We start from the raw sequence: 25,114 nt of genomic DNA, 5'->3' as shown, positions 1-25,114 counted from the left end.
TTCTTCGGTATTTCCCTATCGTGACTCCATAGTATCTCCGAAGGCCCTTTCATGGTGTTCTCCCAAGCCGGCTATCGGATCCCGCCGGTGCGGCATAAGCTCCGCCGTCGCTGTAGAGGGAGCAGAGAAATAGTCACCCGTTTTGTTAATCAATATCCGCGCTCACATGACGGATGGTCCTCGGGGAACAACGAGCGTTCTACAAATTGCCTTTTAGGTTGAAAGCTAACAAAGGAGCAGCGGGTGCATTATCGACGCTGCGCGTCGAACATAAATTCTGGGCTCAACGTACACTGCAGCGGCTTTGTCAACAGTCGAATCGTCGACTCAGGGATCCCAGCGCGGCGTCGGCCAGTAGCGGCAGTATCTCGCAGCGAGCAGATGAGTCCAAAGGTATCAGTGAGGTCGCTGTTTTCTTTGGTTGGAAACTTCCTGTACTTGTCCGAATGTTATAGTACAAACGGGACGAAGGTTCCCCTTCCTCCGAATCAGTACCTACTCATTCACCTCGGATGAGAGAGATACTAGGCTTACGCGGACGACGGCCTCGTCGGCGACCTTATGAGGTGCCGCAGTTGTTGACTGAGAAAGATCAGCGGAAGTCTTCTCCCGAGTGTAGTGAGCGACAAAAAGATCGTATGGGGCTTCGATTCCCCATTCTATCGACGCCGCACCGTTCGGGTGGAAACGTTAATACACTGACTCGCAGTCTGCAGTCGAGAAGTCTTAATAAGTATTTAGCGAGGCGAACAGGTCTCGTATAAAGCGTCAGTCAATCAAGGAGAGGAACATTTTCGTTAAGCAGTCGAGGCGTACCTTCGGGAGTCTTTTCTAACGTTATTACCATTAACTTTCTAATTTCCCTCGCGAGGGAATCGCGCCAAAGTGTACGGGGCTCGCATCTTCGATAGATAATCATCATGGTCCCTTCCTGAACTATTACTTTCCGAGCGACTTCTCTCCTAATACGGGCCAGGAACCGCTCAACTAGTGAGTCAGATATTAGCATGACTCTACCGGACTAGTTCTCGACTCACCGGCGGGGGGAAAACCAATTCTTCCCCGGGACGATTTCGAGATCCAGAATTTTCTGCGAGCCCAGTCGAACTCTTCAGGCATGCGGGAAATTCCAACGCAGCGAAGAATATCGCAAATGCACAATAGAATGCTGAGAATTGATTTTCCCGGGCTTGCAGCAGGTGTTCCTTGTGGGTCTCGAGGTTATGAGGAATCTTCGCAAACAAATTTTCGCTCCGACCGAACGCAGTCGCGCAGCTCCCGATGCTTCGAGAGGGTCAGAGAGTCCATATGTTATGAAGATGGTTGGATACTCGGGAAGCAGTCGATCGATCTTGCTTCCGATAAATTTCCCTGACTGAGACTGCTGAGATCTTGGATTGAAGTTGGCGAGTGACCGCTTGAAGACAAACGGGGCCTGTGACCATCGGCACACTTTGGCCGGCCACATAAATCTTCGCTCCGTACAACGTTGAATGAGTTCTGTATCTATCTCGTACCGGTGCCATCGGTTCGATACGAATCGACACAACTGGGTCGTGTCGTGCTGTTTGAAGTCCAAGAGACCTAACGCGGGGGACAGATGTTGGCGTTTCAGTTCAATTTGTGAAGGGAACACTTCTGTTACGTCCCTCGCGCTCTTGACAGTCACTTGAGTAATCGCTTTATTCCGATTGCATAATCTGCCGAACCTTGCGTTTCCCCGCCTTGAACGTCTTCTTCGCGGACCGTCACTTTTGCCGCACGGAGGAAGTGGAATGGTCAGAGGGGATGAACGATTCTGAAGTTTTTCTCTCGAATCCAAGCCCTGCTCTAGATACGAGCGGTCGTATGCATCGGCATGCAGCCGTGAATACCAATGAAGAATATTAATCAGAAGCCGAGTCAAGTTCATTACTCATCGTTTATTGTGAGTCCATTTTTCCTCCATAATATCATCAATCATCGACATGATCGTCTTAATATGAATGGTAATAATAATTGTTATAGTCATCATCATCATCATTATTATTATTCTAATTCTTCGATGTGGACCTCGACCGAGGACTAAATATACTTTATAAGTCAACACTCGCTCGAATAGCAGAGTATGCGGAACACTCTGTAGTTGCTATGGATGAAAATCCTCGGTAGGCGTGGCCGGCAGCTTTGTGTTGGCGACATTGACATAGGCGACGGCATCGTTCCGGAACGCTCCTGCGATTCCGCTATTGATGTCGGAGAACATTTTAGCTTATTCCTACGACGATCTTGGAGGGATTTCGACAGGTCAGCGTGCACACTCCGAAAATTCGGTGCATGCTCAATGATGAGACGCCATCAAGGAGAGCAAAACGTTCTCGTCTGTCACCTTCCTGGATGCGAACCAAGGTGCTCTAACATGAGAAAACTCCGAGTATACCCTTAGCCCCTCCTCAGCGGTCGCGCCTCCTGCTCCCGCTCCTCAGTCAATGAATGGGCTCCCCGTCGGCAATCGATGCGCCGTCGTCTCCGTTTTCCGAAGTATATCTTATCCTTTATATACATTTACATTACACACTAACAGAAAGAATATACTAATCGAGCGAAAGAGTAGGCTTTCTCATTTTTGAGAAATCATCGTAGGTGAGTCTCTTCCGTCGATGCGGATAAATCGCCGGAGGACAGAATCATCGAGTATGAATCATCATTGCCGTCGGTTGAAACAAGATAAATGCAATAGAACAAGCAATGAAAATAGGATCATTATTCAATGTATGTACACGCTGATGAACTCGAGAGGATAATCAGGCCAAGGAAAAATATCCAAAAAATCAAACACACTCCCATATCTCCACACACGCACACTCACACCTACGCAAGAATATCCACACGCATATCGCTTCTGCGCGCTAATAAAACGGTTGATTCAAACAAAACATCGGAGTTTCGTTTTTGCCTTCCGGTGACTCAGGCTTGAAGAACGTAGCGAAACATCATTCACGGCGTAGCGAGTATCGACGGGAAATCGTGCGAATCACCGCCATCCTTCCTCACATTCCCCCGGAGCGATCGCCGAATCCTTGGAAAAATTTCGAATCGTCAAAATGAGTCCCCCGCCGCCAGTCTCAGCTTTTCTCCCACCCACTTGAGGATTCCGTGAAGGCGATCCTGAAGGAACTTTGACGGAAAACGAACTCATCCATCTTTCACCGCGTCCTGGACTCTTAGATAATTCGTCAATCGTCCGCTTTCCCATTCGTGAGGATGTCTCAACTCGCTGCTCTTCGATAGTCTATTTAGTCCGATTGGTGGAGGCGGTTCCGGAGTGCGGCAGCAAGGAGCGCGGATTCACTCCGGGATAATTTGTCTTGTCCTTTTTTTTGTGTGTGACGACGACGCCGTTGTTGTAGGTTCGTTGTTTCGTCGGTCCTACGACGACGAGCAAGTCTTCTAACAAATGCTCGGGAAAGGATGGATCGAGCCGATTCATTCCCAAATTTACATTAACCGGTGGGCGATCGATTGAATCGAAAATACGAAGATTACAGCATCGCATCATTTCCGTGTCTCTTCCTCTGTGGAGCTAACATTTGCTAGTAGTGCAAGAGCATTTCCTGATGATGTCGACGGTTTTCGTGTAGCTCGCGCTCGGATCGGGGCAGACCATCTTGACTTGGCGTCGCTTTGTTTTCTGAGCGACAGGTCTACAGCACGCTTCTCCGCAACCCCCGACGCACTGAGCGTTTTTCACCTTCTTGGCGGAACGGCAACCGTCCTCGTCCCGGACGTAGTCGTGGGTCCGTTGTTTCTGGCACGTTGGAGCTGAAATGGAACGATTTATTCGTATGAGAAGCGCACGTTTCCTCCTCCACGTCGCGACATCAATGAGCCAGCCAGCCAGCGAATGATGAATGATCGTAAATGTTTGACGTCGCGGTCGGCCGAGGAGCTCATCCGACTCCGACTGCACCAATGTCCACTACTTCCATTTGATAGCCTACGGCCGGTGAACATTCGAACGACGTACCTTGATCGCAGAATGGTCCGCTCCAGCCAGGTCTACATTTGCATTCGTACGACGAGCTGGAAGACTCGACACACTTGCCCTTTACACACGGATGGTCGTCGCAGGGCTTCTTCGTCGATAACTGACTGCAACCGGGCGATACTCTCTGCTTGTTGCGGGCGTTCATGATGTCCTGCGAGATCTCATTGAGGAACACGCCTTGAACGCAGCCGACGAAACTCGACGAGTTCCTCAAATGCCACTGCTTCAGCGCAGATTCGGCCTTGGAGCCAGGCAGACCTCCGACGTAGAACGGCTCGTTCAGTTCGAGATATTCCTTCGAGCCATCGTTGACAATTGTGCGAGGCGTGCCGTTGTCAATTTTCATGGTAAGGTTCTTATCCCAGACGAGGACCTCTAATGTATGCAGGGCTCCGTCAGCGACTTCCTCGTAGCTGAACACGTTCGACGGCGCGGTGTTTCCAACGTCGAACGAGATTCGAACCCTGCCCTTGAAGAGCTCGATTGCCAAATGTTGCTCGCTGTTTCCATCGTACGCGAGGATTCCGAACTTTTGTGACGTGGCGAATTGAATCGTGAGGTTGGCGCTGGGTCGCGTGGCCAGTGTCTCCAATTCCACAAAAGACTCATCTCGGAAACTCACGCTAGACAGAATGTCGCACCGCTTGCCGGTGAAGCCAGGCGTGCAGCGGCACTCGTAGTCGGAGCTGTCGGTGTCTGGTTGGAAACAGACCCCATGCACGCAGTCGTGCGCCTGGCAAGGTGACGTGCGGGGGAACATTATTGCAATCGTCGGTCCAACTTCGCAAAATGTTCCTGAAAAGCCGTCTGGACATGAACATTTGTAATTGTTTAGTCCATCTACGCAAGTCGCTCCGTTAGCGCAGAGATTGTCAACACAGTCGTCAATGTTTCCCGAGCAGTTACTGCCGGTGAAGCCGACGGGGCACACGCAGTTGTAGTGCGTTCCGTGACTGATGCATTCGGCTCCGTTCTCGCAGGGGTTGAATTCTTCGCTGCAGAAATTCATTTTCGTCTCGCAGAACTCGCCCGTGTACGGCATCGGGCAGAGGCAGCTGTAGCCGTTGATCCGGTCGACGCACGTTCCGTTGTTTTCGCATTTGTGTGCGGTGCAGTCATCGACGTTGATCTCGCAGCGAGAGCCCTCGTAGCCTGCGGGGCAATGGCAAGTGAAGCGACCGCCTTCCTGCGGTTTGCAGACTCCGTCGTTGAGACAGGGATTATCGAAACAAGCGTCGATCGTATATTGGCAACGATCGCCGTGGAATCCAGGTGTGCAGGCGCATTTGAACGCGTGCATCGGTAACGACGTACAGGTGGCTCCGTTCTCGCACGGGAAGGTGAAGCACGCATCGCATTTTGCACGCACGTGAGGAGGAGCTCGTTCTGGAAGAAGAAGAGACAAAGGGTCGGAATTCGCCTTTCGTTACGAAGTTTCACAACGCCCCTCTCCCCTCGAGGCTCCGAGGAGCCTGCTTGAAGCCGTATGCCGCGCATTCGGGTTCCGTCCGGCTCGGGCTTGCCGATCAGCTGAATAATAACGGGAACCCCGCTCGTATTCCGTCCTACCCCGCTCCCACGGGGGAGAATTCCCGCTTTCCGCACAGAGCGGAGAACGGGCAGGTCAGAGGAGCAGCCAAGTGAAACACTCACGTGTGCACATGAACGCGTTGGAAGGTGCGGTCAATACTAATTTGTCCTTCATGTGAGGCGGCTCGGCGCACCGAGCGATTCCTGGCTCGATAAAGTCTTTCTTAATCCAATCAGAGACCCATCGCATCTGACAGTCGCAATACAGCGGGTTATTGCCGAGAGCAATATGGGTTATCGCTATCAGATCCTTGAATGAGCCCTCCGGCATCATTGATATTTCGTTTCCGTGGAGAGATCTGAAACAGTACGGCGACATGAATTGATTGCCCGCCACGAACGACACCTGCGTTTCCAGAACCGAGAAATGAAAAATGGTTCCTGGAAGGGGGAAACAATGCGTTAGCGAGTAGCGAGACGTTCCGTGGACAGGAAACTCACAAGACTCGGAGATTCTTCAAGCCCCTGAAGCTTTCCTCTTGAATGCATTGGAGTCGGTTGTTGGTAAGGATCCTGAAGGAAGCGGAAACCACCGGGAAAAAAAAGAGAATGGTGAGGCAATTCACTTTATTGAAAACAGACAGCCAACCAACTGTCCGGCCGGGAGTCGGCTGCCGAGCTCCCCATTCGAGCCGTTGGAGAACAGGAAACGTTGGAGCTACACGTCACAGAACGCGCATGCGGCTCTCTTTCACAATTTGAGCTGCGCCGACCTCGGTAACGGCACAATAACTTCCAGACCTGAACAGCTGGGCATTCCCACGTTTCAGCAGGGAAATTCTAGATCGCTCGGACTGAGTCTGACTCCGAGTGTGTGTACATTCGTCTGCGCAGGTTCGTATGTCTTCGGAAAAAGGGGCAGACAGGACACCATGGAGATCACGACGGCTCGCACGCAGGCAGCCGATCGGACCTTGAGCCGATGTCTGGCGAAGGGGAGCAAAGCTCTCATCGGAGCACCCCCGTCACGAGGGCGGCCGCCGGCTTTCGATGCCGGAGGAGAGCGGCCGCGTCGGAAGAAAACCGTGCGCCTCCCACTGGCAGGCGAGCAAAAGGCCGCTGGGCTGATTTGTTCCCCGGCTTATTCCCTTTATTTATTTCGCCTCTTCTCTCTCAATCGCTTGCTTCGGCAGGGTCGCTGCTTCGTTGAGTGTTGCTGACAGGAGCAGCACAAATGAATGGTCGTCGTTGGCGGCGGGAACGACGGTGTTTATTGGAGTCTACTCCAAAGTCGTCGGAAATCTACTCTTTGGTCGACTGCACGATCGCTCGCCGGGTCGGTAGTTTGCCTGCCCGCCGGTTCGGTCTGTCTGCCAGCCACAGACACGGAGCTTTCTCTTCAGGGGAATGGTAAGTAGAGAAGAAGAAACGAACGAGTCGTTCTCGGCTACTTACAGAGCGCTGAGTTTCGTTAGGTTCGAGAAGACGTTGTTGGGGATAATCGTGATCTTGTTGTTGCTCAGGTCTCTGTTTGAACGAAAAAAAACAGGAAACATTTAGCGTTCGTGATAAGGCTGGACCGGCTGCTCTCCTTGGTGCCGATGGCTGCCTGAAGAATACTTACAGTTTCACCAGGCTATGGATATCGTTGAGTTCCGGAGCGATGGTGTCGATGTTGTTGAAATCGAGATACAGCTCGGTTGTGGAAGAATCTACCCTGCGCGGAATTTTGGCCAGCTTTTGCCTAGAGCAGCGCACTAGGCTTCCCGAGCACGAGCAGCCTCGAGGACACATTCCATCAGTGCTACATTCGTCTTCCTCAGCGTCAACACAGACAAAATCGCCAGCCAATACATCCTGCACAGGTGAATCTTTCAATTCGTCGGGCCATCCGCACGTCGGGCCATCCACAGTGACTGCCGTATCCCGAAGCCAATGACCGAGCCAACGCAGATGGCAGTTGCAAACAAGAGGGTTCACCATGAGGTTCCTGCAAGAGGATCCGCGAATGGAAATTTATTTCTGCAGAACTTCCCTGACATCTTTTCTCCGAGAACCATTGCGTCTGCCTCCCTCGAATTCCTCCGCAGGCTCACATGCCGGAAGAGAGGTCGAAAAATCCCGCCCCGTGTAGGAGCAGCTGTGGCTCTCGGAGGATCAGGGTGCACAACCACAACAAGTAGTACGAATGGTATTATTCTTTGGCTCTTCCGAGGCTTATTTAACTGATCCAGCTTCAATCCGTGTCGGCAAGTTCGCTGTCGGTGCTGGTATTGACTCGCGAACGGGCTGGCCTTTTTTCTCTTTTGCTTGTTTTCCTCCCGAGGAAAAGAAGCAACGGGATAGATTCTGCTCGGCTTGCCGTGCACATGAGAGTGGCCTCCGGCAAAAATCCCTGGGAGGCTCGGATGGAATCTCGGAAACTCTCTAAGTGAATCATCAGAAACTCACAAGGTCTGAAGGTTCCGAAGTCGGAGAAAGCTCCCAGGCGCGATGCAACGTATTTTATTGTCGTTCAGTGAGCTGCAAGGTTGTTTGATCATTAGATCTCGAGCGAGGTGGGGTGGCCGTGGATCGATGACACTGTTTCCTCCAAAGGAGTACTCACAGGAGCGTCAGAGTCGGAAGCTCGGAGAACGTGTCGTTCGCTATATAGCTGAGCTGATTGGAGCTCAATAGAAGATTTTTTATCGATGAGAGGCCTGCGAGCATCTTCGGCCGGATGTGCTTCAGCTCATTATCTGAGAGAAGTCTGGGGACGGAACGGAGGGATCATTACGAGGGAGGGTATATCCTCCAACGCCAGCGCGTGGAGCAAGCCGACAGCCAATGATGTCGATTAGGAATTCTTCGAAAACTGAACAGTCCACAAAACTCACAGGTCCGTAACGTGCACGGCGCCGTAGAAAGCATTGTCTTCGATGTTTTTGATCTGATTGTCACGGAGATCAATCTTCAAGAGATTCGGTAGATTTTTGAATGCTTCGGTATGGACGTTCTCGATCGCGTTGGCGGTCAGTCTCAACTCGGAGGTGTACATGGGAAGATCACCGGGAATCGTTCGAAGTCCCTTCCTGGAGCAATCCACGATGGTGCCTTCGCAAACACATCCCGATGGGCATCCGCTGTCGACTCGGCATTCACCTGCGTACCTTGAGGAAGGAAGGAAGTAAATCTCGTCAGAAGTCTCGTCTTGAAGCAGAATCCCGACGGGGGCGCGAGCCTTCGGGTGGAGTGGGACCGTCTTCGAAGTGGGAGGAAATCGATTTCGAAAAAAAAGTAATTTGTTCGGAAACGAGCGAGCTCTAAACAACGCTTTGAACTCGGAACTATTTCAGATGCCACTTCAGTTAGAGACGTGTTAACCCTCTCGAGCGGGCTGAGAGTGCTCAGCCGACGTTTACAACACTTCAAATGGAGTGCGACTCTCAACCAAGTTTATTGTGGTGTATTTTCTGAATGACGACGGAGACTGACTCGGATCCTCGAGGCGAATGCCCCCGGAATCGACTCCCGGAAAACTGAGACAGTCCACGGATTCTGGAAAATTCCGCGTTCTCCGGATTTCTTCCGGATCAACTTACTTGGTCCGGTATTCCTCAGCTCCTCTACATTTGAATTTGCTCTCGGTGAGTTGAGTCAATCTCTTGCCGGCGACCCGTTTTGGAGAATCGCAACGAGCGTCGCTGCGTTCCACCCCGCTCTGGTCACCTTCGTCGGCTTGGAAAGACGCGATCCAGCGGGCCATCCAGCGCAGATTGCAGTCGCAGATGAGAGGGTTCTTCCCCAAATGCACCGTCTGTATGTTGGTCAAAGGCGCGAATGTGGAATCCGCTAACGACTGGATTTGGTTATCGTACAAAGAGCTGTAACGGAGAAAAGAGGGCCGCTCGATGAGTTCGTGGGAGGCAGCTTGAGATGCCTGGGGAAATTGCAGAAGAAAAACGAAAAACTGCACTCACAGCACGTTGAGGTTTTGAAGATCCCGGAATGCGTCCTTGCGAATACACTCGAGTTGATTCCGATTCAGAAGCCTGCGAATATGAATGGAAGGGAATTCGTTTAGCCACGAGTTCGAGCATCTGGGGCAATGCACTTGACAGACAAAATCAAATACTCACAGCATTTGGAGAGATGTTAAGCCCTCGAAAACTCCGGAAGGCAAATCGGTCAGATTGTTGCGGTAGAGAGCACTGGAAATTGAAAATATTTTCCGCCCTCTGTATCCTGTTTCTGCTCTGATAAGAATATTTCCAAAAATATCTTTCATCGGTTCAAATTCGAATGATGTTCACTTACAGAATCGTGAGCGTCCTGAGTCCCTCAAACGCGTCCGGGTCGATCTTACTTATTTGGTTTCCCGTCAGATCACTGGAGGAGAAAATGAGTCATCAGTGCTTGAGCTTCAGAGAATTCGGCGGACGATCTCTCGGATGCTCTTCTCGTGAGTTTGAACTTACATTTTGCGCAATACGCGCAACCCCGAGAAGCGTCGAGCAGGCAGCTCCGTTATCCTGTTGTTCTGTAGATTTCTGTAACATTGAGAATACGAACGATGAGCGATCGTTTGATTGATTGAGCTCTTGTGGAATACCCGGGTGGCTACGAGGAAACTGAATTCCTGTCCGAAGATAATTGGAGTCGCATCCGTGCTCACATCTCAGTGGTGTCATCCGGGAAGAAGTGTGGAAGTTCGGTGAGTCCTTTGTCCCGGCAGTCAACGACATTCCCCTTACATGTGCATGGCGTGGGACATGTTGCTTCTGGATTGCAGACAGGAGCCTCGTCCGCCAACATCAAATCGAGACCTGGCAGTTGGGATTGTGGTGAGATATTTTTCGCTCCTTTTTCCCACAATCGATCGGAAAGGAGAATCAGCCGCGCTTTCGAAAAAGATCATCTTCACGTGAGTAGGCTGTTTAACGAAGACGACGACGACGACGACGACAACGGCGTTGTCACTTTGGTTCATGTCAACTACATGTTACACTTTGTGAAATATGCGGAACGGGGGCCTCTGGCTTGTTTGATGAGAATGTTTTCGGTTTCTACCGCGAGTTGACACCCGCTCACTCACTGACAAACTTTATATATAGACGCGTGGGGGAAACCACGCAATGCATGGAAACAACATTCGGTCTCTCCGGGGAATCAGAGCGAAGCACCTACCCATTGCCTTCCGCGTCTACCGAACGGGCGGAATTCTTCCGCGATGCCAAGCGCTGCTGGGCTCGTACTCACCATTGCATTTGAAGTCGTCCTCGCGCAGTTCGGCCACTGGTTTGCCCTTCAAATAGAACGGCGAGTGACAGGTCGTGTAGAGACCGAGTCTCGGATTCGATCGAAGCCATCCGGACAGCCAAGACAGGTGGCAATCACAAGACAGAGGATTCTCAGAGAGTCGCAGCACGCGGAGCTTCTTGAGTCCATCGAAGAGATATCTGTAAATTTCGAAGCCAATGAAAACGGAGCCGGTCTCAGGCCCCAGGAGATCCGTTCAATCGTCAGAGGTCGTACACCCCACCCGACCAGCGGCCTAAACGGGGCCGGATTGGGTCCTGGAAGCTGTTTTACGCCCCTCGCGATGGCATCCAATGATAGACAGATTATGTCAAGGGTTCGATGCTCAGTCATGAAAAGGGAGAGAGCGAGCAAAAACCGGAGCCGATAGGTCGGTACCTGCAAAGCTCTGGATCGACCGCCGCGCCGTGGGTTATGATGACGGTGGCGGCGGAAGCTTCGTGCCTACGAAGGAGCTGGCCCACCAAAGCAAAGGGGCTAATTTGTCACGCATCTGCATAAGTGAACCATGATGCTTCTGAAACTCATGAACCCTCGTTGCTCGACCACCCGGTCGACCACATAGAGTCACTACCACCACCACCATCGCCCGCCTGCCCGCAAGCAAGCGACCGACCCACCGCCATCCGACCACAACCACCACCCGGATATTCCTCACAGGCTTCTTCTTCTCCTCCTCCTCATACAGCAAGTCATCCAGGCACGGTATGCATATCAGCCTGCCCCGGTTAATACCACCCGTGCTGATGAAACCCTGCTTTGAAGTTATTTCTCCACGAGTCAATGGCGGGACGCAATGCGGGCGGGAGTGCAAGAAAGAAAGATGAAAGTTGACGTAGAGGGAAAACGCCGTCGCGCAGTGCACGTCGACGAATCCTCTGCCGAACCCGCTCGCTCCTCGATCGCAAAGACGGAAGTTTCGCATGTTGTGAGAATCGGAAGCGGCTTCGGTTACGTACCTCGAAATCCTGGTGAGGTTGTTCCTACTCAATGTGATGACTTCGAGATTCTTGAGCTGGCGCAGAGCAGCCTCGTCGACACACGCGATGTGATTCGACTCCAACTGCAAATTGCGCAGGGACGGACATCCTGAGAATGTTTTGCGCGAGATCAGCGACAACTGATTCGACGACAGGTCACTGGAAAACAATAGTCTCAACTGAATTCGACGAATAAGAAATCGAAACTTCGAGCGATTGCGCGTTCCTCTCTCCGAACAGGCGGACTCATTCTCCGTTCTAAGCCGCGGGTAACATCCCTCCATCGGAGACCCGACCGGACGCCCACGTCAACGTCGGCGCCGAACTCTTCCAAGAGCTGACCGCCGAGCCAAAAAGCATTATAATCGTTCTGGGGAAATCATGCTCTACTTATCAAGTTACACGATCGTATTATCTATGGGCTTTATCCGCAAAGTAGCTGTCAGCTAGTCTGCTAGAAAGCCCGGCCGCATACATGGCTGACTCGCTCACGTATCACCACAATGTTTCGGTATGACAAGCTCCCAATTCATTACGACGCCGTACAGACAACTTATGCCAGCAATCCTTCACTGACACGAGCCTTATCTGTCAGAGGTCAGGTTGATAGCTTGTTTTGCGACCTCGCGAGCCTGTACGCGCTGTAGTGACTGCGTAAGTTGTAATCAGAGAGTCGTCCGACACGATTCCAGACGCGCTCGGCAGCGATCGGTGAGGCCAGCTCCCGTCCGCTGCTGACTGATTAATTTGTGCGATCCAAGGGAAAAAACACTCGACTGAAAAGACGCGGTCTCACTCGGGAAAAAGGACTCGTTCACTTGAGTGAGTTACGGAGCATCGCCCGGAACACGACTTACAAGAGGAGCTCCGTTCGGAAATCTCGAATCCGGAGCCTGGGTCGAGATCTTGCGCTCCTTCCGAACTCTCTAGAATTTATCGGATTGTTTCCTATTTTCGGAAGAAACTCAGGAAGTCGCAGTCATATCGGTTACCCCAGAGCCAACGGAGACAGACTTGGAGAGTCGCCTTGTTTCGTAAAACTCTCTGCATCGAGAATCCCTGCGCTCATCTCGGAACTCGGCGAATGGAACGTCATGGCAAGAAGAGTCTCACTGGCTGGAGAGTCGTTCCTGACTCCGTCGATTTCTTCACTCGCATGCCTAATGTCCTTGGAGTTGTTCGAATACATGCGAGAGAAGGAAATATTTCGGTACTCACAGTCGATGGAGATGCGAGAGCGGAGCGAAAAGCTCGTCTGATACCATTTTGAGCTTGTTGTTGTTGATGCGCCTGGAAACGAGTGATCCGTTAGATAAGTAACGTCATTAATCATCATCGATGCGTCGTGTCGGAGCAAAGGCGCGGCGCCGAGAAAATTCAGAATACGCAGTTGGGCGGGGTTTCGTGAGCTGTATACAACACACAGCGAAGCCCGAGGGGTATATCGCTTCTCCTGAGTCAAGGCAGTGCGAGTTGAAACTCCATTGTAGGTATCTTCGAGATATTCTCTCGACGTCCGGCCATTCATTTCATTTTTCAGATCATGTGGAGCCCTTCGGATACGGTTGGCGCTCCGACTATGCAAACACGTCGCATTTGCAGTGTCGCCATCGAAAACGTATCGATGCCGCGACTATGTATGAGATCGTTTAGACGATCGGTTCTTGCACGGATACAAAGTCTTGAATGAAATTCGAAATCAGAATGACTGATCGGCAGCGGTTACGGTGCGCCTGTCGAGCTGTGATAAGGACTGTCGACTCGGTTTGACCGACACCAAAGATCCCGATTAGCGTCCCCGAGAATGAGATCGAGGAAAAATTAATTCAGCAGAAATATCGAGCGCCCAATGACGAACCCCGTGTCTGGCAGGGCCCCGCTCAGCCGTTCGATTCCTGACTTGACGCAAATCATAGTGCAGCAACATTCGAAGACGAAAACGCTGGAGTCGAACAGATGTTTCTCGAGCAGAAGAGGATCTGTCCGGATTGAACCAAGACGTTGAAACAAGATTGAACCGTAGTGAGAGACTTCGTCGTGTTATTCGAGACTCAAGTTCGGTTCGTCGAAGGGTTTCAAGTCAGAGGACCGCAGACCTTTCGATTGTTTCTCGTTTGCTCTCAGGCGATGAGATCGTTGTTTCGCAAAGTGAGCCCCGCGAAGTTGAACGGCGCGAGAAGGTGGCGACAGGTGCCTCCGAAAGGTGAGAACTGAAAGGTTCCCTCTGCGATCTCTCCCCACCGCTCTGTTGTCATCAAGCTCGAAGATGAGGAGAATGTTTGCTTGAGCGAGGAAAACTGCTGCTGCTATTATCCTCGCTTGTCCTTCATCCGGGACTCGACGCTATCGCAATCCCTTTTGCTTCAACTAATCAAGTCGACGAGCGAACCATCGAGCAACGCGCCCACTGCCTAACAAGATACGAGGAGACATTTTGTTGGAACAACCTTATTAAAAAGTTGCCGAGCCAGCAGTTGAGGAGAACAAAATAAAGTGATGGACTGAAAATCACTCAAATGAGCAGAATCCTCCCCTTGTTGATCCTCTCGACCGCTGCCTACCGGAGACTCTCGGCTCTCTAGAGGCCCGGATCCGGTCCAGTATCGCGGAAATCGGGAGTCCGGCAAGATGTCATTCGATCAGAGCATCCATTTCGGGCATGATTCTCATAGTTGAGAAGCCCGCCAATCAATTCTAGGGAATCTTCTAATTTCTCAAACTTCGGGAGAGAGTAGAATCAACCTGCTCTATTGCCAAGCTGAGAAAGAATCGAGGGTCTCTTCCGAGTTTCAGTCAACACCATTGACCGCCCTAGAACACTCCCTGGAGGCTTCCGCCGTCCTGATGGGCTAAAATGTTTGTTTCCGACGCATCGAGTATCAAATTTATCTTGATGCCTCCGCGATGTGAAACTCCATGAAGAAGTCTCAAGGACGCCACGCGAGCGCTGACGTGCATTTTTCATTCTACAAATTCTCCTGTACATACACATGATTCATGGTGGTCCGTTAACCAGTGACTGACAACAAGCGCCTGTTGAAGATGTTCAGGCAGGATCGAACAGACGAGCAAATGGTCTTTATGAAGCGCCGTTAATGACGTTCAACGGTTTTGCACTCGCTCATCGAAACGTTCGTTCGCCTGTGCGACGGGGAACGAGCGAGCACGCATGTTCTCTTCTCAACGTTAGCGAGAGGAGCACGATTACAGGCGAGGATATCAATCAAAAATCCCCATTGAAGCGTCATTGAGACCCTATCCGAGTAGGACAAGTAAATCGTCAACAGTAACGGAGCCTCCAACAGATTCCTTTTTCGGTCCCTGCTCGAAACCCACTCCTCCGCTTTTCACAGAGGAAGTGGAAGAAGGAAGTGGCAGGTACGGAGGTCTGTGTCATCGGGAGGACCGCGCGGTCGATTCGGCGATACCTAGGCCCGTAGCCGTAGCGCCTGAGAAACAACGGCTAACGAACTCGATACATCAGCACTGCAATACGTAATACGTTCTCGTTCGCATCGACGGAGCGTAGCGATTTCTGACGAGAGAGCGGTCGGTCGGTCAGACGGACAAACGCCGGCTCGCACGCTTATGCAACTGAAAGACGTGTAAAGAATATAAAACTCTGCTCAAAGTGAATCTGACGCGCAGCAGGTTCTCCGCTTGGCGGGCGTTAGGGGCCACAGTCTTTGAGAAGCAATTCTCAACCCAGCATGCGGTATCATCAGGCCTATCGAAACTCCGTTACACTGGCGCGAATTCGACTAGGCAACGCGACCATCCACGAGACAAAGAACACAGCCACGAACACCATGCTCCATCGAGTGGGAACGAGATGCATGGCGGGATAGAGCAAGATCGAGGAGGAAGCGATACGCAAAAAGACAGCTACGACGACGACCATTAATTTCAATGAGTGCTCTCCACATCGGTGCCGAAGGAAAATAAACTGCGATCGGACGACCAACCGACCGACGAGCAGACAGACGGACAGACGGACGGACGGATGGCTGGCTGGACGCACGGGGGACGAAGCGAACCGAAACCAGAGGAAAAACAGAACGAGTAGCATGTGTAGCCAGAGCCGCCGAGGAACCATAATTGATCGCTTCCAATTGTTGTCAGTATGCTAACGTACGGCTAATAAGAACCCCGAATGAACTCATCAAACCAATAATAAATCATCGTCAGCAACAGTTGAGCAGCAATAATAATTATTATATCAACACGGAGATCGGTGGATGCTGTCTGGCCGCTCGCTGCGAACGAATCGAAACGGGATCGGATAGAGCCGTCGGACGCGCTTGGCACAAATTAATATGTGAGAAACAAGAAGCGACTAATGGGATGACGCCGCCGGGAACGGCGACGATTCAGATAGAGCGGCGCTCGCGCCCGAATAATTTATGGAGCATCGTGGATTTTCAGACCTGTCCAGGAGTTGCGGAAAAATCGCGATTCGTTTCCAACTTCCCCTCCGACCTCCGTGAGAAGATGCTCGCAATCCTCAATGAGTCGTCAAAACTTCAAGAGTCTGCCGATGTTCTTGATATTCTGCCTCGAGCTCGAAGTGATTTGAATACATACATCGCAACTGGGAAACGCTGCAGATTGCGCAAAACACATATCACTAGCACGTGAAGTTTTTCTCTTCTGTGTACTCGTTCCGTATGCGGGGAGCACCGGACTGCACTTGGGTAGAGAATGACGCAACTTGGCAAGCAGAAATTCTTAGGTACACACGATGCCGAGTTTTCCGGACAAGCGAGCGACCCATCTGCAGGATGTCGCGGGTTGGCTGTTGAATCATCATTGTTTGCTCATCGTGTTATGCGATACGAACAAGGGTATATACAGTGCTAATAAGAAATTGATATATGAGACGGACGAAGAAGCACCGCAGAAAGAGGAGCTGTCTAAACTGCTGCCGAGAAATCACTCAGCCTTAATAATGCTATTAACTCAAATGGTGTGTGATGCCTAGAGGGGGAAAGGCTGACTGCACTGCAGCTCTCGACCGTCCCTCGGCTGACTAACTGCCAAGTCGGTAGCGAAACGATGGCAAGTCGATGTCAAGCAACAGCAGAGGCAGCGGCCACGGCGACAGCAGAGGCAGCGGCCACGGCGACAGCAGAGGCAGCGGCCACGGCGACAGCAGCAGCTTTGGATACACCCGGAATCCCTATCGAACGTGTCTATTACTCACAATCTTTCGAGAGAGACGAGGTCTGCGAAAGCATTCTTGTCTACCGAATGCAAGCCGTTATCTTGCAATTGCCTGTAAGAGAAAGAGAAGAGTCAGAAGGATTGCTGCTGAAGTATGTTTTTGAAGCTCAAGCATAAGGTGAGACATCGATTCTATTCTTTCTGAATAGCTCTACATGTCTCGGATCTCATTGATCATCATTCATTAAAACAAAATCAGAATCGTCATAGTCCCAGATTCCCGTCGAGGAGATAATTTCTGAAATACTCCTCCCTGTTCTCTGATCGTCTCTTTCGCGCTCATTATGAATCTGTGACGCCAGACGCGATTTAGGGCGGGAGCTCGGTCGATCTGGGACATCGCCTAGAAACCGCAGAGGCTTTCCGGATGTTCTTCCGAGCGAGATCGGCTCTTAACTCTTTCGTTCGCGAGCTGCAAATGAGGGAAAGTAGCTGCGGCCTGCAACTCTTCCTCTGCTCTCAACTTTATCGTCTTCGTTTGCATCTAAGCTGAATTACTAGCCGAACATCTCTTCCGCGAAAGTTTCCCTCGTGGCCACACCCAATTTAAGCAAGACTTCGAGACTTCGTACTTCATCATGGAGAAGTTTTGAGCGCTTTTTTTTTCCACGAATCTTCTGCCTTGTTCTGAATTCGCGATCTCGCAGTGTTGCAAATTTTCGAATTCGAGCAGCCGACCGCGGAAGTCGGCGCAGGCAAGGCAGACGTTCCCTTTGACCAAAAAAAAACCCACGGCACGAGATCTAGAGCGTGTTCGCTACTCTGTCCGAGTCGACCGGAAAGCAGCACTGCAACCCGCGAGAGAAAAACTGTCGAGCCAATTGGTAGTGGCATCCGGGCGGAATCGAAGCCGGTAAGCCCCGTCGGCGTCGTCTCGCCGCCCTTCTGCGACTTGTTCGCTTTCCGCCTCCCTTGGCACGTTCGCAGCCGTGCCGGAGAAGACGCCTCAATATCAGTCGGCGTGCATACCTCTCCGTCTCACTAAGCCGCTCTTGTTTCCGAGACGACCACAGCACCAGCGTTGTCGGCGATCATTTCACTCTCGAGCACCGTCAGTAGCGAAAATGAATCGTAACCGATGAAAGTAATGCCCTGAGACCTGAATCCACTCCTTAGAGTCGGAGCTTCGTCTCCTCGTCGCGAACTTCCTTCCCTCTACGGAAGTCAATCATGAATTGGGAAGGCAATCGTTTGTGAAGGAGCGGGCGCAGACTTTTTCAATCTGTACCTGTGCTGACGTCGCGTCGGCACGTGAGTTGCGCAGCTCGCGTGAAATTCCGTGAGAAACATTCGTTCTTCGGATCTGTTCTCAGCTGGACATCTTATGTGTACTTCTGAGCGCTGAAAAATTTCCCATTTCCTAGCTCCCTCTCGCGCGTTTCATTCTTCAGGCGGTCGAACGAAGCGACGCACGAGAGGCAAACGACCATTCAGCCGCCTCGCTCATCGAGCTTCCTTATACCCGCGCTGTCAAACGAAAAAGCCATAATCATAAATTTGTTCAATTGAAGAGATCCTCGTAAAGGTCACGACGACTCGGTACATACTTTCACGCACGCACGAATGCTCAGGTATCACCCCCACTTGTGTCCGGGGTATCTAAAATCAGAACTAGCACTGATTTCTCGACCCCGTTTCTTTATTTTTCTTCAATAGAATTCCTCCCTCGCTTTCAAGCCGAGAAAGCCTCCTTACAAACATATGTATGCAGAGCCTGCTCGTCCAGCGAGTTGTCCAAACAGTCCATAAATTGGGACACCCGATGAGCACTATCATGCAAATCCTGATTACTTTCAGCGAACACGATTCAATACATAGAACACGAGTCTTGAATTTATCATTGCCTCGAACGCTCCTTGTGATCATGCGCCAGGCGGGCGAACACGCCCCGAGCTTCTACCGAAGGTCGCGATGCTCGCTCATCGACTCGTCCAACTCTCGGAGTACGTTCGGGCAAGATAGGTGATCCGTGCTCTCCTACAGCCTGGCTCCGTTGCTACGGCTCCGGGTCGTTAGAGCTTTCTGCTCGGGACCCTTCCCTCGGTCTAACTACAGCTTATAATGTCTACTTGCCGTGGATGGATTGTTAATGCTAATGACAAAAGGATAGCACGAAGTCAGGAAACCATCCAGATCAGGAGTAGCTACGAGACTCAAGGAGGCTAAGCGAGCAGGGTCCGAAGGCTTCTCACAGATTTGGAGTGTGCCCTATCCGGAGAGTGTCTTAAATTACTGCTTCGATAGTTGGGGCGGCGATTCACCGACGAGGACCTGCTTTCAACGAACTACCGAAAGTAGCAATCGATGTCTGCCGGAATAGCTAGCCGTCAGCATGGCGCAGCTTCCAGCTGTTGCGAACGGTCGGGTTTCGAGCTGATCAGGAGCCGGATTCGACATCAACTCCGAATCATTCAATGAAATGACCCCGAATCTCAGTAAATCGATCCCTATTAGAGCTCAGAGTCGGAGAAATCTGTTTCCGACCTGACTGGGAATGGTCGAAGTCGCGAGTTCCCCATCCAGTGAGGGCAAATGAATTTTCCCTCTGACGGTGGTTTCTGTCGAGACAGCGCAGACCGAGATTAGAAACGACCAGAACGAGGAACGTTTGCACGTCAGAAAGCTGATGCGGCATCCTAATGGGAGAGTTTCCTCAGCTTCGGCACTTATTTGATTATTATAAATAAGTTGAAGCTTGATGACGGACCTACTGCCGGCTGGGTGGGCGCAGCGTCCCAGCTGCCTCCCAGCATTTGCCAAATGAACGCGTGGTCGGGAATCGCTTTGTTGATTCGAGTTCTCCGAGCCGTCGACAGACGTGACTACAAATTATTGCAACGCTAAGTCTGGCTTCGAAAGCTATCTATATATATAAAAACGTATGTCTGTCTGTCTGTCTGTTTGTCTGTTTGTCTGTTTGTCTGTTTGTCTGTTTGTCTGTATGTCCGGGGTACCCTATAGACTCGAAAACGGCTGAACCGATCGTCGTGAAAATTTAGGAGCGTGTTCTGGGGGATCCAGCGGTGGTTATAGGGGGGTCGGTTCTCCGATGCGATGAGTCCTTCTACCTTGAAAAAATTATTTGAGTGCTCCACCCACGAAAATTCGAAAACTCGGAAAAAATTGAAAAATCCGAAATTCGCTAATTTCACAAACGCCTGAACCGATCGCCGTGAAAATTCAAGTTCGGGTTCCCGTATGTGATGGGTCCTCCCACCATAAAAAAATTATTTGAGTGGTCCTCTCACCGAGAATCAAAGATTTCATCAAGGGAAAGACGGGAATTCGCAGGATTTCTTATCGGCTGGACCACCATGAGGGGGCGGATTCTTGGGAGCTCCTAAGAAGGCTATCAAGGATTGCCGTCACCATTGGCCTCTGTCTTTTTACCAATGAATCTCGCTGAAAATCGCTGTAGCCGTGACGGGTATCGATTTTCCGGAGGACATACATATCTAATAAAAGCGGGGGCACGGGGAGGCGGGGAAACGGGAAAGTGGGGAACTGGGATAGCGGGGAACCAGGAAAGCGGAGAACGGGAGAGCAGGGGAACGGGAAAGCAGGGGAACGGGAAAGCAGGGAACCGGAAAGCGGAAACGGGACGCGCACCCAGAGCACGCGCGACCAAAGCAAGCGCACCCGGAGCCAGCGCACTCGGAGCTAGCGCATGTGTAGTGAGTCTAGCGATACCGAGTCGCCGCGAAGCGGCGACCGGGAGCGCTAGTTATAGAATAAAATGAGCTGAGCGGCTTAATTCGAATGACGCACGCGTCATCGCCTTAATCAAAATGCCTGACCGAGCGTACGCGGCTCGAATAACGTCTTCGTGGTGGTGTCGCTCGAATAGACGAGACGAAGTGACTATCGGAACACTGCACCACTGACAGTTCTAGACAGCTGGCCGGTCAAACAAACAAGCGGACTGAGTAAGTAAGCAATCGGGCGAACGAGCGAGCGCATCACTTATCCTCCTCAAAAGGCATCTCTGCGTTAGTCACACTCGAGCAAACATCATCATGGTCTCCTTCTCCGTCGCTGTAGTCGTCCTGCTCCTCCAGGACAACTAGATTTTCAAAGGGGAGGGCTGCTCGAGGGTGGAGGCGCGGGGCAGTACGGAGAAGAGTGGGGCACCCGGAGGGTAAGCAGAGCTTCACGGTGCAGGGGGCGCTGAGAGGGTGAGTGGGGCGATGGGAAGTCTTTGAAGTAGCTCGGAGCTTCGCTTCTGATGGCGAAGGGTCGAACGGGGCAATCGACAATGAATCATAAGCGTTTGATGCTGCCCTCTCACGCATGTCTGTCATTTCAGAAGCAAGTGTAGCTCAGGGAAGTGAATCCTGGCTTCCTCGCTCTTTGGTTTTGCAACATGATTTCTCTCGAATGGAACGAGTGGGTAATTTCCTCGGGGAGAACAATCGAGCGACCAAGATTCTAACGATCTCTTGTACTAATGAGAATAAGCACCGGATCATTGCGAGGCCGGTAGCAGGGTCATCTCTCAAGTGCCCGCCGTCGGATCGATCCGTTTCTCGATCCGCTGCGGCTCGGGAAGAGAGGTGGGTAGCTGTTTGAAATCGAACGCCGCGCTCCGGGGGAACAGCTGTTGCGGCTTGGAAATCATTTCCCTGGGGAATCCGCGCGGGGAAACTTCACAGCCATACCAAATTGGTCGTTTGCGGGTTCCCAATTTTTTCTTTCGTTGTTTGTCTACTGTTCGAAGGTGAAAGCTCTCCGGTTCCCTTTCCTGTTCGGCAATCGTGTACTAGTCGTTCGAATTGGGGGTTTTCAACGGGACGACTTTTCAGCAGCTTGCATGAGAAGCCCCACTCAGCTCGTCAGAGTCTTTGTTTAGGAGGATGAAGTGAGGATTTGGAGGAAAAATGGTTTCTCGTACGGCCTCGTTCTCTCTGGGGTCTGTTCGCGGCACGGCTTTCTGTCGATGTTCAGCCGTGATGAATTGGGGAGAGTGAATGAATGGATGAATGAGCGGGTTTTCGTAAACTGCTTTATCAGTCTTGCGTGAATATCGCGTTCGCTCAGCAGCAGATTATGATGCTGTCGAACATGGCGGTCGACGACGCGACGTCGCAATCCTACACGGTCCGCAGGGAGGGAAGACGGGCCGCAGGAGCCGGCCAGGGTCTTCGGAACGACAAGGCCGAACAAAACGAGGAACTCAGGGGGTTGTCTGAGGACCGCTGCTGCCGTCACCGCCAAAAACAGATAGAGAGTGCACAGAATTCACTGAGAAGTCGGTGGAGCGTGTTCGAGAAAGATGCTACCCCTCACATACCATTGTCAAAATGCAAATCATCGCCACCCTCCATGTTTGCTGAACGGGGCGAAAATGGTTCAGATTCAATGCCCCGTCGCAGCCACGTCGACTGCCTTTCACTGCCCTCCCCGCGCATTATCTCCTCATCGCCCCCGCCCCCTCTGAGGAACGTTGGATCGGGTTGGATATCGACTCGCTCCGGCTCTGGCAACGTAGCACTGCTTGAGTGTATTCTCTCTCGTTTCGTAGCGAATTAGCTCTTTCAGAGAAGGCTCATCAAGGCACTGATCCATCAAATTAAGAACGGAATCAAGTAATCCCGTTAATTTTGTTTCTGAACAAGAACAGAGAAACGATCAGCGGCACAGAAGCGCTGCGCCGCGCGTGTCGAAAGGTCTCTGCGGACCTTGCGAACCATGACGCAAATTTTTAGGAGTGATAAGCTCTCTCGATTCGACATCTGACTTCGTCGCGGACTCTTATTTAGCTGGCGCTATGTGAACAAATGGGTCTCTCAAATCTATTCGCGAGACTTATGTTATACTGGTGTAGGTAATCAGACGCCGTTCACGATCATTTCTGCCACCGCGGACCGTACCAGCGTATTCCTAGACACGAAAAATGAGCCTCCGAGCGAGCGAGCGAACGAGTGAGCAAGCAAGCGTGCATGCCAGTTATGCTCGGGATAAATGGCCTGTCCCAGGTGTAAACCCGAAGCACAACGTCGGTGAGATTATGAAAGGACCCCTCCGAAATGGGGCAGTATAAGTCTGTCTCACCAGTTGAAAATGCACCCCATGCAGCTCAGGTGATGGGGAACGGGGAACTCTGAGTAAACCTCACGAGAAATGAAATGACAGAATTCATCAATTTCTCTCCGAAAGCCCCTCTTCTATCCCGAAAGGCTCGGGTGGCCGACGACAGAACTTCGGCATGTGAATTTCGCACCAAATTAGACGACCTCCGATAGAGTTTGATCGCCAGATCGCAATCTGTTCCGGATCGATCTACTCCCGAACATCGAAACGGCGGGAATCTCCGATGATGGATCCGTCTCGATCACAAACGGATTCGACACTCCAACGGTGCTATTCGCGTCGAGACCGTGTACCGACAACGATGCCGTTTCCCGTCGATACTTCGGGACCAGGATGCGAAATCTTGCGGGAAATAGGAAATCGCAGACGAGTAGCTTCTCCAGGACAGAGTGTTGTCAGCTACAGGTGAGTTCGTTTCGCTCCCTCGGCTTTTGCAATTTCTTGCCTCTTAGTCATCTCCTACGTTCGATTCTGAGTCACCTGAGCCGTCGAAGGGAGCGCCTTGCACCTCCCTCCGATGACCCCTGCCCCTGGCTCCAAGCACAATCAGCCCCGCGCAGACTGGAGCGGGCTAGCCTAGTCGAGCTTGCTCGAATCGACTTAGGCGCTGAGCGAGCCAGCCAGCAAGTGAGTGGAGAGCGTACCACCTCTAGGCAAGGCCAGCAATACGCCCATCTTCAAGGCGAAGCAACAAGTTTGATTGCCTTTTACTCGCTGCGTGCCAAAGCTATAGCAGCGGAGGGGGATGTGTATATGAGGATGGCGAGGTCGACTCGGCGAGAGGGGCTTGGGGTTCTCGGCTCGCACCGCAGTCGCCCCACGTGTCTCCCCGAGCACGAAACTCTGTTAAGCACCGTGCAGCAAGGGGCGAGGGGCTGATAGCCTAGCCCAGCCAACCAAGTGATGCCGAAGCCACCTTAGCCTAGCGGGCTGGACTAGCCTAGGTGGGCGAGATGGATCCTGGAGCTCAGTGTCGAACACATAAAGGAGTTCGCTGAGTAATACAAGCCCGGATGACTCGAACTCTGGACTCAACAGCGACACAACAGGTTTCCCAGGTGTATTGTTCACTCCAGGGTTGTGGACAGCCATTTCGCGGGGGAATTTCTTGCTCCTTCAACTTGATAAAGTCAGATCGGTGCCGTGAGAAAAAAAATCGTATGGGAACGCCATGCGCGCTATATAAATCATGGTTTGATTGCACCGCTCGATATCGAGGATAATTCCTGCGGGTCACCCTGGAGTAGGGAAAATGCAACGGATTCCCGATCGTCTAGATGAGTCTCTGAACTTATCTTGATAACTTCAGTATTTTCCGTCTTTGTGTGGTTTGGAACGAAACGAGACCCCGGGACTAAAAGATTTTTTTTCCGAGGGGCACGGGAAACTTACAGTATTCGCAGCTTTCTGAGATCTCTCAAATCTTCCCGGTTGATGACTTCTATATTGTTTCCTTCGAGTTCCCTGGAAAAGAAAATACGTTCTTTAGGAAAACGTCATAAAGTCAGCAAGGATAGCGCGACTCTCGCCGTGTGCTTTCGTGACGCAATAGTACAATGGTGTCGTAAAGTAACTCGGGAACTAAGACCCGCTGCGGCGGCAGCAACAACTCGGAACAGCGAGGCATCCGTCAAATATTCTTCCCACTCGAATTCTGTCCCCTGCAACAGAGTTTCAGTCGTCGTCATAAATCATGTGGCTGTGTCTCAGTCTGCGAAGACCCGCCGCCCTCTGGGCGGCCAGCCCGCCCGCCTGTCCGTCGTACGGAGTGGTCGCCCGCTGATGCTCTCATGGAAGGGTTTTTAAAGCAGCTTTTCGCAGAAAAAGGCTAAGGAAGGAAAGGAAACCGCGTCAGGGAAGAAACACTGGCAAGCTCTCATTTGAACTCCTCGACGCCCGAAAAAGCCCCACTTATGAGGTCTAACAGGGGAAGAAGTCTGCTGCGATAGCAACAGTGTGATCG

General features: G+C 51.6%; 1 protein-coding gene across 1 annotated transcript in view; it reads right to left on the bottom strand.

Moving 5' to 3' along the window:
• Positions 1–3,562: 3,562 nt before the first annotated feature.
• The window catches only part of sli (slit guidance ligand), a 50,186-nt gene continuing 28,634 nt past the window's right edge, over positions 3,563–25,114 (bottom strand). The window contains exons 2-21 of the mRNA XM_029110487.1: positions 24,544–24,615; positions 17,042–17,113; positions 13,057–13,128; positions 11,818–11,997; positions 10,799–10,998; positions 10,215–10,365; positions 10,018–10,089; positions 9,857–9,928; positions 9,679–9,750; positions 9,520–9,591; positions 9,142–9,423; positions 8,437–8,709; positions 8,166–8,309; positions 8,009–8,080; positions 7,182–7,547; positions 7,013–7,084; positions 6,059–6,130; positions 5,681–5,916; positions 4,007–5,413; positions 3,563–3,801 (exon numbers count right to left, since the gene is read on the bottom strand). Of these exons, the coding sequence (XP_028966320.1) occupies positions 3,563–3,801; positions 4,007–5,413; positions 5,681–5,916; positions 6,059–6,130; positions 7,013–7,084; positions 7,182–7,547; positions 8,009–8,080; positions 8,166–8,309; positions 8,437–8,709; positions 9,142–9,423; positions 9,520–9,591; positions 9,679–9,750; positions 9,857–9,928; positions 10,018–10,089; positions 10,215–10,365; positions 10,799–10,998; positions 11,818–11,997; positions 13,057–13,128; positions 17,042–17,113; positions 24,544–24,615 (4,198 nt within the window). The remainder of the gene's footprint in view (positions 3,802–4,006; positions 5,414–5,680; positions 5,917–6,058; positions 6,131–7,012; positions 7,085–7,181; positions 7,548–8,008; positions 8,081–8,165; positions 8,310–8,436; positions 8,710–9,141; positions 9,424–9,519; positions 9,592–9,678; positions 9,751–9,856; positions 9,929–10,017; positions 10,090–10,214; positions 10,366–10,798; positions 10,999–11,817; positions 11,998–13,056; positions 13,129–17,041; positions 17,114–24,543; positions 24,616–25,114) is intronic.

This window comes from Galendromus occidentalis, unplaced genomic scaffold (assembly GCF_000255335.2).
Source record: "Galendromus occidentalis unplaced genomic scaffold, Mocc_1.1 scf7180000076583, whole genome shotgun sequence".
NCBI lineage: Eukaryota > Metazoa > Arthropoda > Arachnida > Mesostigmata > Phytoseiidae > Galendromus > Galendromus occidentalis.
Note: the sequence above shows the minus strand (reverse complement) of the source record. Positions and strands in the feature narration are given on the sequence as shown.